An 18554-nucleotide genomic window follows, 5' to 3' on the forward strand; every position below is an offset into this window, starting at 1 on the left:
CATATACATCACATTCTCTCTACATTCCTGGTTGCCTCCTTGGAGAAGACATGGCAAACAAAGGTGTGGAGTCTTTTAAGGGTTTCTTGCCTCCCCTAATACGTTGAAGTGGCTCTAGTGTTCCACACTAGACCCTTGTACACTCAGGTATCCTGTGTGTTTGGGCGGAAAGGGTATCTATCATTCAACTATCCGGAGAGTTCCAATCCAACGGTCCAGTCTCCTAAACCTAGAAATTAAGGGGCAGGAGAGATAGAAAGATATAGTCAGCCTGGTTCATTAAGGTCCAGAGCAGCAGTTCTTGAGGAGAGAGACTGAGTAGGTTCACTGAGCTGCGGTTCTGGAGACCGAAGGCATGAAGGTGGGTGCTGCTGCCTGGGACGCTCTGTGTGCAGACTCGGTGCCCAATCTTTGGACTGGGCTGGATTCTACCATTGCACGTGCCTCCACACTATCTACTCTGGGGATTTACCCATGGGGAACCCCATTCCTGAGATCTGCTTGTGGACAGCGCCCCCTGGAGCACATCTCAGAAGTACAGTATCAATGGGGCTCTGAAGTCGTGTCCAGGATGGGCTGTATTCTCAGTATGGGTTATTGCCTCTGGTTACAAACAGAAACAAGCCAAAAGCCCTCAGAAGAACCCCACCTCACAAACTTTCTTCCCTCAGCCTTTTTACTTTTACATTTTTTGCCCAGCAATCAAGTTTGAGTTCTGCTTGTCTCTTTTCAGACACACGTGTTATTTTAACTCCTTGTTCCATTAAAAGTTTGAATCAAAGCTTTTGTATGTTTTAGGTCAAATGTTTAAACTCTATTTATTTGGGGAGGGGGCAACACTTTTGTTGGAAAAGGCAATGGCACCCCACTCCAGTACTCTTGCCTGGAAAATCCTACGGACAGAGCAGCCTGGAAGGCTGCAGTCCATGGGGTCACTGAGGGTCAGACACGACTGAGTGGCTTCTCTTTCACTTTTCACTTTCATGCATTGGGGAAGGAAATGGCACCCCACTCCAGTGTTCTTGCCTGGAGAATCCCAGGGACAGCGGAGCCTGGTGGGCTGCCATCTATGGGGTCACACAGAGTCAGACACGACTGAAGTGACTTAGCAGCAGCAACACTTTTGTTTGGTAACTTCACAAAAGAACACATGGAATCAGTACCATGACAGGTTCTTTTTGTTCTTGGTTTTCATGCATAGGTAGACTAGATGGTCTGAATAGGAAGAGGTAGGAAAGAATTTATTCAAGAGGAAAAAGACCTCTCAAATTTCTGCCCATGGTATTTAAGAACACAAAAGTTTTTTTCTCTGTCTACTGACCCTCCCACCTTCCTACCTTCATTATTTGTACAGCAAAAGAGTTGAAATCTAATATGCCTGCTCCTTCTCTACACAAACTTTGCATTGACACCTTAACTTGCTGAAAAGTTTAAAATATCACAGGTGAAAGATGTCCTGCCTTGATAAAGAAAGGCAGTTAGCTTATATACAAGGCTGGGCACTCCACAGTAATCTGGTGAGGAGAGAAATAAGCTGGAAACCAGCAAGGCTCAAGTTCAAATGCAGAGCAGAGGCAGGGTGAGTACACAAGGGAGTTTAGTCAGCCTGCAGGACTAGCTGAAGGATCCTGGTTTATGTTCAAATGAGCAGTACTGCACACAGTAGGAGGTGCTGTGGCAAAGTTTCTGGGTATTGAATGAGGATGGCCCAGTGGGCTCCCGCCAGACTGCTAGCAGTTTGCAAGCAGAGAGGAGCTGAAATATGACCCATACCTGGAGCCCTTACTCAGCTACCCTCAGGCCAGGGCAGGTCAGAAACATCCACTTTGGGAGCATGTTTATGGTAAGTGATTGCTCAGGAAAAATCAATTATCTGAATTGATCAAGTAAATGTATTGGATTATCACTCCCCCTCATTCTCTAGGGGGATGAGGTCGCCAAGAGAGTTCAGATTGGTTCTGCTAGCTCCAAAATTGAGAATGCCAGATCTGTAACGTGCAAGTCTTTAATAACTAAGATAGTGCCAGGTAGACATAGGCATATGGAGTCTTCTAAGAATACTGGTAAATTCAAAGATGCACCATATAGCTTATTTCTGCACAACATGTAAGTTCTGGCAAAGACAAGTACTATCTGACAACTGGGGAAATTTTTAATATGGATCTTCCTAAAACATATCTGAGCACAGGAGAAAGTTTTGGAGTTCAAGTTCAAGCTCCATCACTGATTTGAGATACTGGGCCATTGACTTATCTTGCATGCTGTGCAGGGTCCTCATCTTCAAAATGGGAATGACAGATTTGTTTCTCTGATTTCCTGAAGGCATCATAGGCAAAAATGGTCACCTGAGATGCTGCTTCTAGACTGTTTAGCACCTGCTTCACAGGCTGTCCACAACCGCTGTTATATAATTGTGAATTTCAGATCTCTGTTCTCAGCACTAGTATTGTGTCTGATATCCACAAATGTGTATTGATTGTCTGCTGTGCTCCAGACATCATCATATTGAGCACTTGGATATAGGGGCAGACAGGCAGTCACATGGCAGACACTAAAACAGTAATCAAACAATTGAATGAATAAATACAGTTCCTCAAAAGATGAACTGATCGTTGAAATTTCATTTTTATTTGTAGTAAGCAGGGTTATTTTTTTTACATTTATATATTTACTTCTGTGTCCTGTGCTCAGTCGCTTAGTCCTGTCTGACTCTTTGTGACCCTATGGACAGACTGCAGCCTACCAGGCTCTTCTGTCCATGGAATTTTCCCGGCAAGAATACTGAAGTGGGTTGCCATTTTCTTCTCCGGGGGATTTTGCCGACCCAGGGATTACACCCTTGTCTCCGGAGTCTCCTGCATCGCAGAAGGATTCTTTCCCACTGAGTCACCGGGAAAGCCTCCTTATTTATATATATTTGGCTGCAGTAGATCTTCGTTGTCGCATGCAGGATCTTTTTATTTTATTTTATTTTTTCAGTTGTGACATATGGGATCTAGTTCCCTGACCAGGAATTGAATCTAGACTCCCTACGTTGGGAGCATGGAGTCTTAGTCACTGAACCACCAGGGAAGCCCCAAGGCTGGGCTCTCTGTACCTTTTCTTCTGTCTGTTACTAACAGAAGATGCACTAAAAACTAATTTGAAAGTGAAAAGTCCCTCAGTCGTGTCCAACTCTTTGCGACCCCACAGACTATAGAGTCCATGGAATTTTCTAGGCCAGAATACTGGAGTGGGTAGCCTTTCCCTTCTCAGGGGATCTTCCCAACCCGGGGATTGAACCCAGGTCTCCCACATTGCGGGTGGATTCTTTACCAGCTGAGCCACAGGGAAACCCAAGAATACTGGAGTGGGTAGCCTATCCATTCTCCAGCACATCTCAACCCAGGAATCGTCTCCTGCATTGCAGGTAGATTCTTTACCAACTGAGCTGCCAATTTGAGACACCCTAGAAAAAATCAGCCATACCTCTCCCACCCACCTTTTCCCTGGGGCTGCCCTGGAACACAGCCAGGACACCTTTTTCCATTGAATGTGCAGGTGGCTGTGGTTTGCTGCTTTCTGTCCCATTAACCTCTATTTTATCTGTCGAGAATAGCATCCCCCATTGCTGAAAGCAGTGGTTTGCCAACCCGGTGGGCTTGGAGTCCTGTTTGACGGAGCATTACAGAGAGCAAAAGGGAAAGTTTAAAGGGATTTGCTCCTCTGATTTCCTGAAAGGATCACAGACAAAGCTTGCCCTCTAGTAAAATACTTTGTGTTTGCACTATAATAAGAAGAATTTATTGCCACCACAGGGGAAAGGAGAGGCCAAGGAAAAATAGTCCCCTATTTCCTGGTTTTCCTTTGTTTCCATTACTACTCACGGACTACCGTGCTGTTTAAAGCATATAAACTTAAACAGCTGCTCTTTCCTAATAGCCTAATGTACTCAGAAAGACTTTTTCTATTACTGTAAAACACAGTGCTAATTTCTTATTATTGAGCATGTGGGTTTTGCTATGGAAGGACTCATGCTCAAGAAGAAGAAAAATCTTTCTTCTTTGGAGAAGTTCAAGATACATTTACATTGATAGTTTCATGAAAAAAATTCCTTCCTATATCTAGTTAATTTTGTTAACTGAATTTCAGCAGACATATGTGTAGAATATACAAGGAATGGGTTCAAGAGAGTGCAATTGATGTGAGCGATACTTATGAATCGGTCTTGCTAGAATATAAGCCTTTGAAACCAAAGATCCTGTCTATTTTGTTCCCCGGGGTCTCCTGTAACATTGTAACACACAGAGTGGGTGCTCAAGATTTACCTATGGATGTTGACTATCTCAACAACTGGCATGCTGCAGTCCATGGGGTCGCAACGAGTCCGACACGACTGAGCAACTAACTGATTGTTGAATATCTCACATCTCTATATGCCGGCCTAGATGAACATTTGAAGAGGAAGTCTTCAGGCTTCTAGCTCTCAAACTCTGGAGGTGCTCACACCCAACCCCATCTCTTGCTTACCCGAACAGTGGCATCCCCATCTCTTACTTGAACAACACTTTGAGAAGTGTTGCTCAGTCGTGTCCGACTCTTTGCAACCTCATGGACTGTAGCCCACCAGGCTCCTCTGTCCATGATATTCTCCAGGCAAGAATACTGGAGTGGGTTGCCATTTCCTTCTCCAGGGGATCTTCCCAACCCAGGGATTGAACCCGTGTATCCTGCATTGGCAGGTGGATTCTTTACCACTGAGTCACCTGGGAAGCCCAAACAATACTTTAAGAAGACCCAAATTTGCCTACGTTTCTCCATTACATTCCCATCCCCATGGTGCAAATACAGTGTTCTCTGGCCTCTCACATTCATCTTTGGCTAACCCCTGCTCATCTGCCAGGTCTCAGCTCAAATTTCATTTCTACTTTAAGGCTCTCCATCATACAACCTCACTGTATAAAATTCCTTATGATTTGCTGTCTTAGCATCCTGGATGCTTTTTCTTCAAAGCACTTATCACAGTTATCATATAAATATCTGAGTGCATGTGTGCTAAGTCGTTTCAGTCGTGTCCAACTCTTTGTGACCCCATGGACTGTATGTAGCCCACCAAGCTCCCCTGTCCATGGGATTCTCCAGGCAAGAATACTGGAGTGGGTTGCTGTACCCTCCTCCGGGGGATCATCCCAACCCAGTGATCTTTTATGTCTCCTGAATTAGCAGTAATACTCCCTTGATGAGATGGTGGCTCCTTGATCCTGGGAACTGTATTTATCATTTTCCAAAGTAGATTCCTAGCACCCAATGTGTCCTAGTTAGAGTGGTCACTTAAAAATATTTGTTGAATTAATGGATGAATGAGAGAGAGAAAGAAAGTGGGAAGAAGGGAATAAAGAATCGGGATGGATGACTGAGTGTTTCTTTGAAGTGCAGTGAAGTAGCTCAGTCGTGTCCAACTCTTTGCGACCCCATGGACTGTAGCCTACCAGGCTCCTCTGTCCATGGGATTTTCCAGGCAATAGTCCTGGAGTGGGTTGCCATTTCCTTCTCCAGGGGATCTTCCCAACCCAGGGATCGAACCCGGGTCTCCCGCATTGTAGACAGATGCTTTACCATCTGAGCCAATTTGTCTAAATTTTCTTGACACATCTAGACCTTAGCATACTAATCTTGACCATTGTTTTGCTTCTCAGAAGATGAGTGTGTGTGTGTGTGTGTGTGTGTGTGTGTGTGTGTGTGTTGTATGTATTTATATGTTTTTTAAGTTAGATTAAGGGTTGGCCATATTTCTACATAATCCAGAATAACCAGAATTGGTTTAAATCTGGATTAAATCCATATTGATTTAATAATGATTTACCTTATGAATTACCTAGCAAATGAAAGTCTGTATATCTGAAATAGAGGAATAATTTTCTTTTAAATCACACTGAATGTTAGTTGCTCATTTTGGATCTTAGCCAGTTACTAAATTTAAACCACAAAATGTGTAAATCATGCACATAAACTAGGATCTCCATGTGGTTAGTGGCAGTACTGTGTAACACCCACAAACACTTTCAACAGTGACACTCTTCTTAAATACCTTCTTTTTTGGCCTCACCCCACAGCATGTGGGATCTTAGTTCCTTGAGCAGGCGCGACCTGAAGTGGAACTGAGTCTTCACTGCTGGACTGCCAGGGAAGTCCCTTCTTAGTACCTTTATCTGCTGCCCTACTTTTCCATTTTCATCTGATAGACAGTTGGTCTGATGAGTTGACTATACGTTTTATATAAGGAATAAATTCTTTTATTAAATAAGGAATGTTGCTTATGTTGCTCCATAAACATAGCAATTATGAGGAATGATGCACACACCCTTATCAAGACAAGGAGTTAATTGGCCTCAGGCAGATGGTGGCTCAAGGAGGATGTGCTGAAGGCTCCATCTTGGTTCTTGAGTCTTTCAGGGAAGGGCAGGACTTGGGTGAGAAGGTAGATATAGGTGGGTGAGTTAAGCCTCCGACAGCCAAAGAAACTTCACAGAACCTTATCATGATAAAGAAAAGTAAGAAGGACTGTGTTCCTTTGCTCTTGTCTGAAATCAGTGGCATCTCTACTTTTCTATCCTACAGCATTGCTGTTATCACCTGTTAGTTACAGGAGGTTTTTTTGGTAGAGTCTTTCACTCTAGCATTATCTTTCAAATGGATCACCTCCTTAGAGTGGCCCCTTTGCAAAAGCTGTGTCTATATTTAGGACTGTATCTCTATTTTGAAGTTTTTTTCTAAGGTACCTCATTATGCATACAAGTTTGGGTGATTTAAATCAGAACTAATACCTTCATCTCTCCTATCTGATGGCTGCTTTTCTTCCTTTTCTTCAGCCGTGGGTGTGAGCATCGCAGCTGGGGAGAATTGGTTTCTGTCCCTTAGCTAGCAGGAGACATAAGCCTTGAGGTCCTTCTGAAATGCAGACAATCACACTTGCTTTCTTCCATCTTGAGATAACTTTCAACCCTTATTATCATTTGAGTGAGACTGTATTTCTAAGGAGGATTTCAGTTTCACTTTGGCACACCAGGAGCCCACACCTGGGGAGAAATAACAGAGCCTCCTATAAAATCAGCCTGACCTGTGCCTGCTTTCTCTCCTTCTCTTGTGTCCCTAGGTAAGTGTGAAATTGGCTGGGCCTACTACTGCACAGGAGGAGGGGCTGCCGCTGCCATGCTGCTCTGCACGTGGCTGGCTTGCTTCTCAGGCAAGAAACAGAAACAATACCCCTACTGAGATGGAGCTGCCAAGCGCAGACAGAGGAGAAGATGGACCACAGGGACTCAGAGGGACAGAAGCATCCAGCTACTCTCAAAAGGCGGAAGAGTGCTTCTAAACCATATGATGCAAATGAAATGAAACCCAGTGGAATCAGAAACATCTTACCACATGGAAGGGTTGTGCAAGATTTGCAAAAGAAATGTAGAGCATGGAATGATACAGAACAATGGACCAAATGCTAAAAATATTGCAGGGTGTTGAGTGTTTCTATTCCACGGAGTATTGTTGATGTAGAACACATACACACACAAAACAAATCTATATATGCAAACAAGGTTTTTGTTTTGTTTTGTTTTTTAGGATGATGACTCAGAGAATCAAAAGGGCTAGTAGAAACAGTATTAAGTTAGGAAGCAGGGCAACCCAAAAAGGTTCCCTGTAAGTCATGGCACTTTTGAAAGCACATGAGCATATACAAACATACCCATGCAATCCACATGCCCAAACACAGACATTTCAGTGGTTGCAAAGACTGTACGAGATGGTTAGTGGTGCATTACTCCTCTGTTTTCTTTTTAATACACATTTAAAATACAGTATTATCACTTTATAAAGCATACAGTAAACCTAATCAATGGACCAATAAGCCACTTTATCAGTATTTTGTATACCCTGCATAAACTCTTTACGCCCTCAACATGTCTTCAGTGTTTATGCAGACCTTTAGAATTAAGCCTTTGTATTTCAATATTATTAAAAAACAATATGCAATATTTCTCTGAGTAGTTTCTGCTGTGATATTCTTACGAAGTAAAGGGGTGACTTTCTGTCCACCATAGGAGAGAATTCACTTGAAGACGAGAGAGTAAGGAGAGACATTTTCCAGTCATTAGATCTTGTTTTCTTTTGTCCATTATTGTACTGTGCTGTACCACATTTATTCCAATATTCATTTTGTAAAAAGTAAAAAAGTGCTATTTTGTTTGTATTTGAAAAGCTCTGTGAATAAATTTTCTCTTTGATCGATAGCTCAGTGTGTCATAGAGTGTTATAAATTCAGTTATGGGGTTTGCTTCTTAATTTCCTAAAGGTAGCCTTTCAACTCCAACAGTTCTGTACAGTTTTCATTTTGTTTTGAGGCCTTCTATTCATTCACTCACTAGTCATCCAACCAGGCATTCTTCTTGGCACACAAGGTACTAAAGGTAAAGTAAAAGTTGCTCAGTCATGTCCCACTCTCTGTGGACATAGACTGTAGCCTGCCAGGCTCCTCTGTCCATGAAATGCTCCAGGCAATTCTTCTGGAGGAGGTAGCCATTCCTTTCTCCAGGGGATCTTCCCAACCCAGGGGTTGAACTCAGGTCTCCTGCATTGCAGGTGAATTCTCTACCAGTTGAGCTACCATTAAAGGTGAGTGTAACATAATTCCTGCTTTCAACCTAAATTCTTTGCCACCAGAATTCTAACGGCCTGTACACTGCGCTTCAATCATGATCAAAGCCTTATGAGAGAATTTCAAGTCTGTTTTAGATGAAGTTTGAGAATCTGGGCAATATTTAGAAGTGGTTGAAGGCAACAAAAACCAAGTCACACATGGTTCATTCTCCGTGGCTGACGACAGAGTGGTCTCCAGCTGGCCGTGACCTGCAGCCCCTCCACTTTTATAAGGGGCTACCTTTCTTTGGTGTTTCTGTGCCAGGAGCAATGTCTTTCAAGCGTCTTGGCAATTCAGATCCTGTTACCCTCCTATTCCCAGCCTAAATCCTTGACTAGAGTAAAAGATCTGCACCCTTTGACCTCCCCTTAAGAGAACCAATTCTTTGAAAAGCAAAGATTGGATGATAGTTATTCTTCTATTAGGCAATGCTGAGTAAGCATGAAATCTTTAAAACTTCTGGTTCAATTGGTTTCCAAATTATATATCGTTCATATTTGGAAATTGAACATTCTGTTTACACATGTAAGTATCTTTTTATTCCTTCAATGCATATTAAGCAATTTAACTTGAATATCCGAATATCACCCTTGCTTCTGGCACTTTTAATCATCCAAGGTGAGGACTGATGCTACCCGGGAAGAACAATACAAGATTTTGGCCAGTAACATTCTGGACTTTCTGAGGCTTTGTTGCTATGGAAAAAGTCACTCTGCTTTCAGATGCTTATTTCATCCTGTGCTGAATGCTGTTTGATTGTGTCTCATTATCCACTGAACAGGGGCTTCTCCACTTTGGCTTCCTGCTGGGAGAAGACAATTGCTCTTTGCTTCCTCAATTAGCCCATCATTTTTCACGTATTGCTAGTGCCTTTCAAATTTCTTTAACTGCACCTTCTTGTCAGAATAGTATTATGACTTCCTAAACTCGCCTCATCAAATTGGGAGTTCTCAATGGAATTCATTAAGGTCTAATTTCTTGGGCAGATTTAATGATAACATTGTCATTTTTATGTAATCTGCAGGGTTTTAGACATTAGCGAGCCTCACTAGAATAAAAAGCTGATCACTCTGACATGATGAAGTCAGTTGGCACAGGCTTGTATTTCCAGTTCTGACTAGTTGTAATTTTTTTTTTTGGTTCAAGATATCCCAGGGCTTAATGAGCAGCATCTGATGTATTAGGAATTGTATAAAAAATCTAAAGAATTTTTATATTTTGATACTTATTTTCAAATGAAAATCAGCTTTAATGAAATAATAATATTAATAATAGCAATAATGATAAAATCTCTGAGAATTATCTACCACGGACTTCTTGCTGATGTGCATGTGAGGGGCTGCGTTCAGAATCTCACAGCTCGCAGGTAACTGGCAGGGGTGGGGGGGGAGGGTTTCCTTGTTTTTAAGGAAGAGAAAACAATGCTTAAAGAAGTTAATTGATGGAACTGAATTGACCCTTCCAATTTTCAGCATTTTCATTTGTGTAACTATTAGTTTTTGAGCTCCTGCTGCTTGCTAGGCATTCTGCACGCATGCTGAGTCTCTTGTCTCCCTATGGAGAGTAGCCTACCAGGCCCCTCTGTCCATGGGATTCTCCAGGAAAGCATACTGGAGTGGGTTGCCATGCCCTCCTCCAGGGGGTCTTCCTGACCCAGGAATGGAACCCCTGCCTTTTAATGTCTCCTGCATCGGCAGGCAGGTTCTTTACCCCTACCGCCCCCTGGGAAGCCTGCTAGGCATTCTACTACTATGTATAAAGCACTCCCTAAAGTGCAACCCTTGCTCTAAGGGGGAAAACGAACAAGAACACCAGCGGTTACATGTCCTGGGATGTCAACTGACTCTCAAACACAGGGAGGAAGTTCCTCCCAGGTAAAGAATTGTTTACCCTAACTTATTTATTAAAGATACTGTTATGCACCGAGCCCGTATCTCCAAACCAACCGAGAGAGTGAACAAGTCCACCGTGGTAATGCAAAGGCAAGAAGGGAATTTTTATTTCTAGCGCACTAGGGCTCAAGCCTCATCCGACGCAGCGGAATCAGACGAGAGCCTCGAACAAAGCAGTATGGCGGTTTATATACAGTCAGTTTTTTGTCTCAGATACAGGGTACTTGGCGATACCTGATTGGACAGGCAGAATGAGCTCATGCAACGCCTTCCTTATGTTATCACATATAGAAAATTTTCCTTATTTGGTTAAGGAATGTTCTTCAAGAAAACAGGAAACATGACTCAGGTCCCCGGCGCTGTTATGCACCTCATTGAGCCGACCACCCTGCCTAACAGATACGTTTAAAAGATATAAGGAAAAGAAAGATGATAAGTGATGATTTTGTGCTCTTCAGAGACATCATTAAGAAAATGGAAAGGTAAGCCGAAGACTGCAAGAGTCACCTATCTGGCAAAGAACTTACATTCAGAATATATGAGGAATGATAAAAAGACAACTCAATCTTTTAAATGGTCGAAATAAATGGAATATTTCACAAAAGAAAATATACACAAATGCCAGTAATCACGTTGAAAAGGTGTTCACCATCTGAAGAATATATATACATGTATAACTGAATCCCTGTGCTGTACACCTGAAACTAACCCAATATTGTAAATCAATTATACTTCAACAAAAAAATAATTAAAAAAAGAAAACCTTTTTGCAGTCCTTTGTGATGGAATGAGTTTGTCAGAATGTTACCAAAAAAAGTTTGTGGGTCTAGCTGCTCACCGCTCAAAAGCCAGTAACAGGCCAGATTGGTGGAAAGGAAAGTTAAGTTTGCCTTGTTTCAGATGGGGACAGGGCTAGGGGGTGGGGTGGTGGGAATGGGGGTCAGGGGGGAGGGTGGCAGGCATCTCTCCAAAGGCCGACTCCTGCCCTGACGAGGGGTGAGAGCATTTACAGACAGAGTTGGGGGGAAAGGACCACTTGCAGAAACAGCATAGTCGTCTCTGACAGCTTGAAATTGGTCATCAGTGGTGTGACCAGCATCATCCTGGATGTTTTAGGTACAGTCAGTCTTTAGTTCCACAGTCCATTTATTCCCATTTCTTTGCAGTCTGTTCTCAGAACTGGGGCAGCTCATGTCGTGGGTGCAGCCTGGTCATCATGAAGTTAATGTCTCCACCTGGGGTTTTGGTCTCTATCAGACAGCCCACAGGATGCGGCTCAGAATATTACCTATGTCCTTGAGAAAGAACGAACGGTCCTCGACTATGCTTAATGACTACATTATTATTATTTAAACTCTTTTGACTATTTTCCATTGTCTCCGCACTTCTCTGATTAAACTTATTCTTTGACTAAAGTTTTCCACAGGCGAAAGGCAGGCAGAGAACATGGTGAGGTGGTGGGGACGAGGACCGTAGGGCCCTGCTCCATTTCAAGAAGACCAAATGTGCAGGGCACCCCTCTTGGATACAGGGTTTCCCTCATGTGGAGCGCATCCCTCTAGAGAGCCTTCTTAGAAATGCTACCAATAGATCGTGATGACAGCTTTCAGCAAGCCTACAGGACTGATAAGAAACTGCCTGCCATCTGAAGAGTAATTTTTCAGGGGACAAAATTGTACTAATTCCTCAGAGGAAAGCAAGAGGTTGCCATGATCTGGCTCACTGCCCTAACACCTACCAACGGGGTCAATGAAAAAATAATTGATTTTTTCCCTGGAGGAGTTCACCTGGTGTGGAAGAAGGACAATATTCTCATGATTCAGATCGTCCTTACTTTGGTATCCTGAGTGCCTGTATCAGTTTTTGTATACACGAGTGATCATTAAAGAAAGCATTTGGATCTGAAAATAAATGGCAGTGATGAAAAATGAGGTTTTTAATGTGAATGAGAACAGGGAAAAAAACATCATTCTATCAGGTCATCTGTGGTCACGCTGAAGCTAAATTACTTCCATAAGCAATTGGATCTGGAAACTTCCTCTTCAATTTTTTTTTTTTTAACAATTTTCACAATTCCACTTCTCTAGGATATGGGGAGGAACTGTTGCTTGTCCTGTTTTTGAAAATTATGCTGTGTCTTCTACACAGGATTGTCTGATGCTTAGTTTGGCTCAGCCGCAGTGTTTTCTTAGGGCCTCTGATATCCTGGTCATTTTCTTTTAATTATTTATTCATTTAAAAAGTGTTTACTGATCACTTAGTATGTATCATACGCTCTAATAGCTTCACTGTTAACATATTTTATATTTTACCATGGCCCTTAAGTTTCTCTGGGCTTCCCCAATGTCTCAGATGGTAAAGAATTTGCCTGCAATGTGGGAGACCTGGGTTTGATCTCTTGGTTGGGAAGAACCCCTGGAGAAGAGAATGGCAACTCAGTCCAGTATTCTTGCCTAGGAAATCCCATGGACAGGAGAAGCCTAGTGAGCCACAGTTCATGGGGTCTTAAAAGAGTGGGACGTGAGTGTGCAAGTAACTCTTTCACTTTAAGGTTCTCTGTGCATTTAAATTCTTAAAATGAGTACTCTTTGTCACAATCCTGTTAGCATATATTACCCTATAATACCAATCATAGTATTTTTTGTAATGAGTGTTTAACTTGTAACTCACATAGAAATAAGCTGCAATAGGAGACATTTTTTATATGGGCTGTCTGTTTTAATGCACTCATCTAGGATGAATTATTATTTGCCTGAGGGGAATTTTAAGTCATTAGTTTTCAAGCCACTTTACTGACAAACTCCAGGTCTTCAAGGAAGCCTTGGGGTTTAAGCTAATAGAAAGAGATGGGTGGATTAAGGCTAGTTATAACACAGGATTTACGTGCCCTTGTTTGGCTAAAGCTTCACACGTATGCCAGTGATTAAGACCTTCTAGTTCAGAGTGCCCAAGAGTTTGAATGTTGATGCTTCCCTGCTGGCTCAGATGGTAAAGCGTCTGCCTGCAATGCGAGAGACCCGGGTTCGATCCCTGGGTCGGGAAGATCCTCTGGAGAAGGAAATGGCAGCCCACTCCAGTATTCTTGCCTGGAGAATCCTATGGATGGATGAGCCTGATGGGCTACAGTCCACGGGGTTGCAAAGAGTCAGACGTGACTGAGTGACTTCACTTTCCACCATGTATCTATTGTGTGACCTTGATCAAGCTTCCTTACCCTAGTTTCCTCATTTATGGAATCTGAATAATTGTCTTACCCTCTTAATGGAGTATTATAAAGATAACACAAGATAATCCATGGAAGAACTGTTGGTCCCTGTTTTCCATTGGAAGCTCACAGGGAGGGTTCTTGCCAGTTTAGTTTGTCTTCTCTGATCCACTTACTTTGTCCTGTGAGGTCAGATGAGCTCAAGAATGCCTTCTTCCAAAACTCAGCTCTCTAGTCTTAAGTCTTCATTAGTTTATTTCTCTACATCGTTTTGCTTTCTTCCAGCTATCCTGAAACATGTTGGCTTTGATATTGCTGGCCCAGTTCTCTGAGAGTCTAGGCTGAGCTTTCTGAACCTTTATCTGTGTTCTCTATGACACCTGCCTCCTCAGGGCTTTGCCCTTTGTCATGATGAGCAAGGGACTTTAAAGTCTTTGGGCAAGAGGAATTAAGTAAATTGCACAAAAATGACATATGGACAAATTTCAATTTGTGCAAAATGACGTACAGAAAAGGTTTTTCACTGAGGCATTTTCTGAAAGAGCGGAAGTCTTGAAACAAATTAGATGCACATTGTTAGGGAACTCAAATGAATGATGGTACATCTGTAGGTGGAAAGCTATACAGCTATTTAAAAGCAGCATTTCTATACTGATACAGAAACAGCTTCAAGATCTAAGAGAAAAGAGCAAGATGCAGAAACTTTATGCAGTATGCTAAAATTTCTGCAAACATTTTTAAAGGATATGTGTGTATTTGCTTTATATCAATGGAATATTTCTAGAAAGATGAATAAAAGCAGATGATAATAGCTATTTCTGGATAAGAGACATGGGTGGGAGGAAAACTTCCTTTAAGTGCCCTTCATATTGTTAAACTTATGGCTACATTATCTATTGAAAAATAGCTCTATTACTTATTTTATTTTTTAAAGATAAAATGTGGACTTTTAAAAAAGTCTTTATTTGTTACAATATTGCTTCTATTTTATATTTTGGTTGTTTGGCCCAGAAGCATGTGGGATCTTAGCTTCCTGACCAGGGATCGAACTCACACCCCCTGCATTGGAAGGTGAAGACTCAGCCACTGGACCACCAGAGAAGTCCTCCCAATTTTCCTTTTTTGGTTGCACTGCTCAGCATGTGGAACTTCCAGCCAGGGACTGAATCCATGCTCCCTGCGGTGGAAGCACAGAGTCTTAACACCTGGATCACCAGGGAAGTCCCCAAAATAATTGTAAAATAACACAAATGGTTTATTTAAAAATGTATAACCCAGCTATGAAAGGATGGATATGCCTATTGTTAAAATCTATAGAAAATAACCTTTTCAATTCCATAGCCTATTAGAGTTCACAGCCAGCCCCCAATTTTCTGCAAATCCCCAGTGTGGGGGCGGGGGGGGGGCGGGGAATGTTTTCTGAGGCTACCTCTTACACAGCCGAATTCTGCTTTTGTCCTTAATTTCTTTGCCCTTAATATAAAACTTGGAGCTCTTTTCTTGTTTTCTATAAAAGAAAATTACTCCCAGTAAGAATTTATGAGTTTTTGTAGGTTTTACTGAAGGTTTAGCAGGTGAAGCTGGAGGAGAGATTTACAACCCAGCACTGCAAACAACTATAAATGTAATAGCACGCTGCCTTCCTTTCGTTGCTTTTACTGTGACGTTCCACTAAGTCCACCAACCTGGTCTCTTCATTGAACTGCTTCCTCTGGCCTCTTCTTTTCTCTAAAAGAGCAAACCAAATTCTTTTTCTCTCCTGCATAGTCATTCTGTGTTCCTATTTCATTGTACCACTGAAGCATACTCCAGGGCTCTCTTCTTCACTTGATTCAAAAAAAGCATTATTTTCAAATTAAGGCAATTCTTACTTGGAAAGGAATTTTGCCATCAGCTCCAAAATTATGTAAAAATGCACCAAGTTGCTAAAGCGACAAAATCGTTATTGACCTACATGCTCCAGTCAGACTTTCAGTGTTCAGTTCTTCAGGGCCTTCTTCCCTTCTCCACCATCACCTCCCTGGGAAATCTTGTGTATTCTCCTGCCTTCAATTACATCCATATTCTGAGGACTCCCAAAGGTATTGGGTGGGCCAAAAAGGTCGTTCAGGTTTTTCTGTAACATCTTTCGGGGAAAACACTTTTTGGTCAACCCAGTACATAGCTGGCCCCAGACCTCTTACAGCCAACTGCATACACAACATCTCCATTTAGCAAACTCAGAGATATATCAAGCCCACTGTCCAAAACTGAATTAATCTTCCTTCTAAACCAGCTCTGTCCCCAGTGTTCTTTGTGCATCACACAACTGTAAACAAAGTTGCTCATGTTCAGAACCTTAGTTCTCCCTCTTCCACATTAGTTCTGCCCCTTAGATGGTTCTGCTTTCTTCATCTCCGCTGATACTGTCTTAATCCAGGTATTGTTAACAGATCTGAGCCAAGTTAGCCAACCCCACATTCAAGTTCTTGTTGCAAACATCGAGAGCTTAGGATGTTTGGAGATTACAAGAGCTGTAAGTATCTCCACAAGTTTACCACCAGATGGGATGTTATGATTAAAGCAAGACTATCACGAGATTCTGCCACATAGACAAACATTTGTTTGCAAGTTAGCACAAAAATGGTCATCCAATCTGTTCCACTGATTTGTACTTAAGGCACTTTGTAAAGGACTCAGCAGGAAAGGTTCACTTGAGCAGACGTGTCAATATTCAAGCAGCAGGATTCAGCTCACCTTTTGGAAGGGTTCACTTGAGCAGACGTGTCAATATTCAAGCAGCAGGATTCAGCTCACCTTTTGTCCCTCTGCTAAACAGTGGGACAAAGAACCCAGTATTTGGTTACCAGGACTGAGGTTGAAAGTGAAAGTGATGTGGCCATTCCCTTCTCCAGGGCACCTTCCCAACCCAGGGATCAAACCTGGGTCTCCTGCCTTGCAGGCAGATTCTTTACCATCTGAGCCACCAGGGAAGCCCAATCGAGAGCTAGGTTACCAGTCCTGAAAGTGACAGAGCCCACTGGGCTCCTGAGACTCTCAAAAAGCACTGCTCATGCCAAGATAGAAGTGACTGTATAATTAGCCAAAGTCAATTCATAAATTTTGACTCCCACTCCGTTCACCAATGAAATACTGCTAACATTCCTCTGCCAATGACCCAACACTCTAGTGAAGGTTGAATAGTGATGTTTGAAGGTATCTGTTGCTGTTGCCTCTGGTGAATGGAGGTCTAATGAGAGTAGATTGAATGTTACATAGTCACCTCTCGGTAGAGATTTAGAAGAATCACAGACGTTTGCATGTCATTACATATTATAGCATAACATACACATATATACATATATATGTATATTTATACACCACATTTTTAAAATACATTGCAGCAACTAACCAACATTGTAAAGCATTTATACTTTAATAATAAAATTTAAAAGATGCTTTTTAAGGAAAAACATACATTGCAGACAAATATACCCTTCTTATCTGCACACTCAAAGGCATCTTCGTACGTCCCCACTTACTCTCCTCTAAATGCAATGTAAAACCGTAGATCCAATCATTTCCCTGCCTGTGACTTCTTGCTTCTCTTGTTTCACCCGGTGTGCACATCTGTAACCACTCGGTGTCTTGCCACTCCCCTCCCTTTATCTATTGTGCTTGGCCACATTATCTTCCTTTTGGTTCCCTCAATTAGCCAAGATATCAGGTGCTTTGTAGTATTTGTCCTTCTGCCCTGCCTGCCTAGAACATCCTTCTACACCTCTCTCAGCCTAACTAAACCCTGTGCATAAATGAGGTCAGACATAAAGGAAACCATTGCCGACTCTTCCTGCCTCAGCTGAAGGGAGAGTAGACCCTCCTATAATCAAAGATGGAATGAAGTCATCGTCTACGTCTATCCTTTAACTATTGTTGTTACAGGGATAATGTTTGTCTTCTTACTGAGCACTGCCACTGTCTCAGTGTTCAACAAATCCTGGCTGCATGAGTGAATGAATTTAATAGAGCTATATTGTATCTGAGGAACTTTGGCCACAGGCTTTTTTCTTTGTTTGTTTTCTTGTTTTATATTAACTTGAAGAGTTCATTGGCTTTATTAAATGATTCATTTAATAAACCATTTAATTAACTGGCAGCATCCCGACTAGCAAGGGGAAAGTTGCTCTTGAGTTTATGTGTAGTTGTGTCTGAGAATATAAATTGGTGTAGACTTTTTAGTCAGTCTTTGGAAATTGATATGACGCATTAATTACTCCAACTAGATGTACAGATAAGGTATACATCTGGTGTCTTTTGAAATCTAAACTCCAAATCCTCCTTATCTGATGGTTCCTAATGGTCCTTAAGAAGAAAAACATTTAAGACAAGAATAAACACAAATAATTGCACAGTACATCTGGAAGTTTTCCCCATCACTTTTCCTTAGGGTCAAAGGTGGGGTGCTAAAGGCCTTAAAGTAAGAGTCAAAGGAAATTTCTCAGAGAGCCAGTTTGGAAACTGTGCTGTGAATTAACTCCATATGGAGACATTCTACCAAGTTCAACATCCACTTGTCTGCTCTGCTCAAGTAAACACAGATTAGAAATCTATTTGTTTATATTGCAAGGACTGGCTTTCTTTTATGGCATTCTGTGGTGTCTTGGAGGCAATGCAAGAAGATAATTTTAGCATTAGAAGATTGCCAATAACCTCCAAGGCGTTAAAATGATCACTCAACTTTTCCCCGATTGTAGTTCTTATTATGTTTGTGGATGTTGGGACTTCTCTGGTGGTCCAATGGTTAAAA

The 18554-nt window shown here is 41.9% G+C and overlaps 1 protein-coding gene across 2 annotated transcripts in view; it reads left to right on the forward strand.

Annotated features, from left to right (window-relative positions):
* Positions 1-8253, forward strand: part of LHFPL6 (LHFPL tetraspan subfamily member 6) — a 234923-nt gene extending 226670 nt beyond the window's left edge. For both annotated transcript variants that reach the window (XM_052650193.1, XM_052650192.1), the window contains exon 4: positions 7133-8253. In XM_052650193.1, the coding sequence (XP_052506153.1) occupies positions 7133-7251 (119 nt within the window). In that variant the 3' untranslated portion in view covers positions 7252-8253. The remainder of the gene's footprint in view (positions 1-7132) is intronic.
* Positions 8254-18554: the final 10301 nt, after the last annotated feature.

This window comes from Budorcas taxicolor, chromosome 12 (genome assembly GCF_023091745.1).
Source record: "Budorcas taxicolor isolate Tak-1 chromosome 12, Takin1.1, whole genome shotgun sequence".
NCBI lineage: Eukaryota > Metazoa > Chordata > Mammalia > Artiodactyla > Bovidae > Budorcas > Budorcas taxicolor.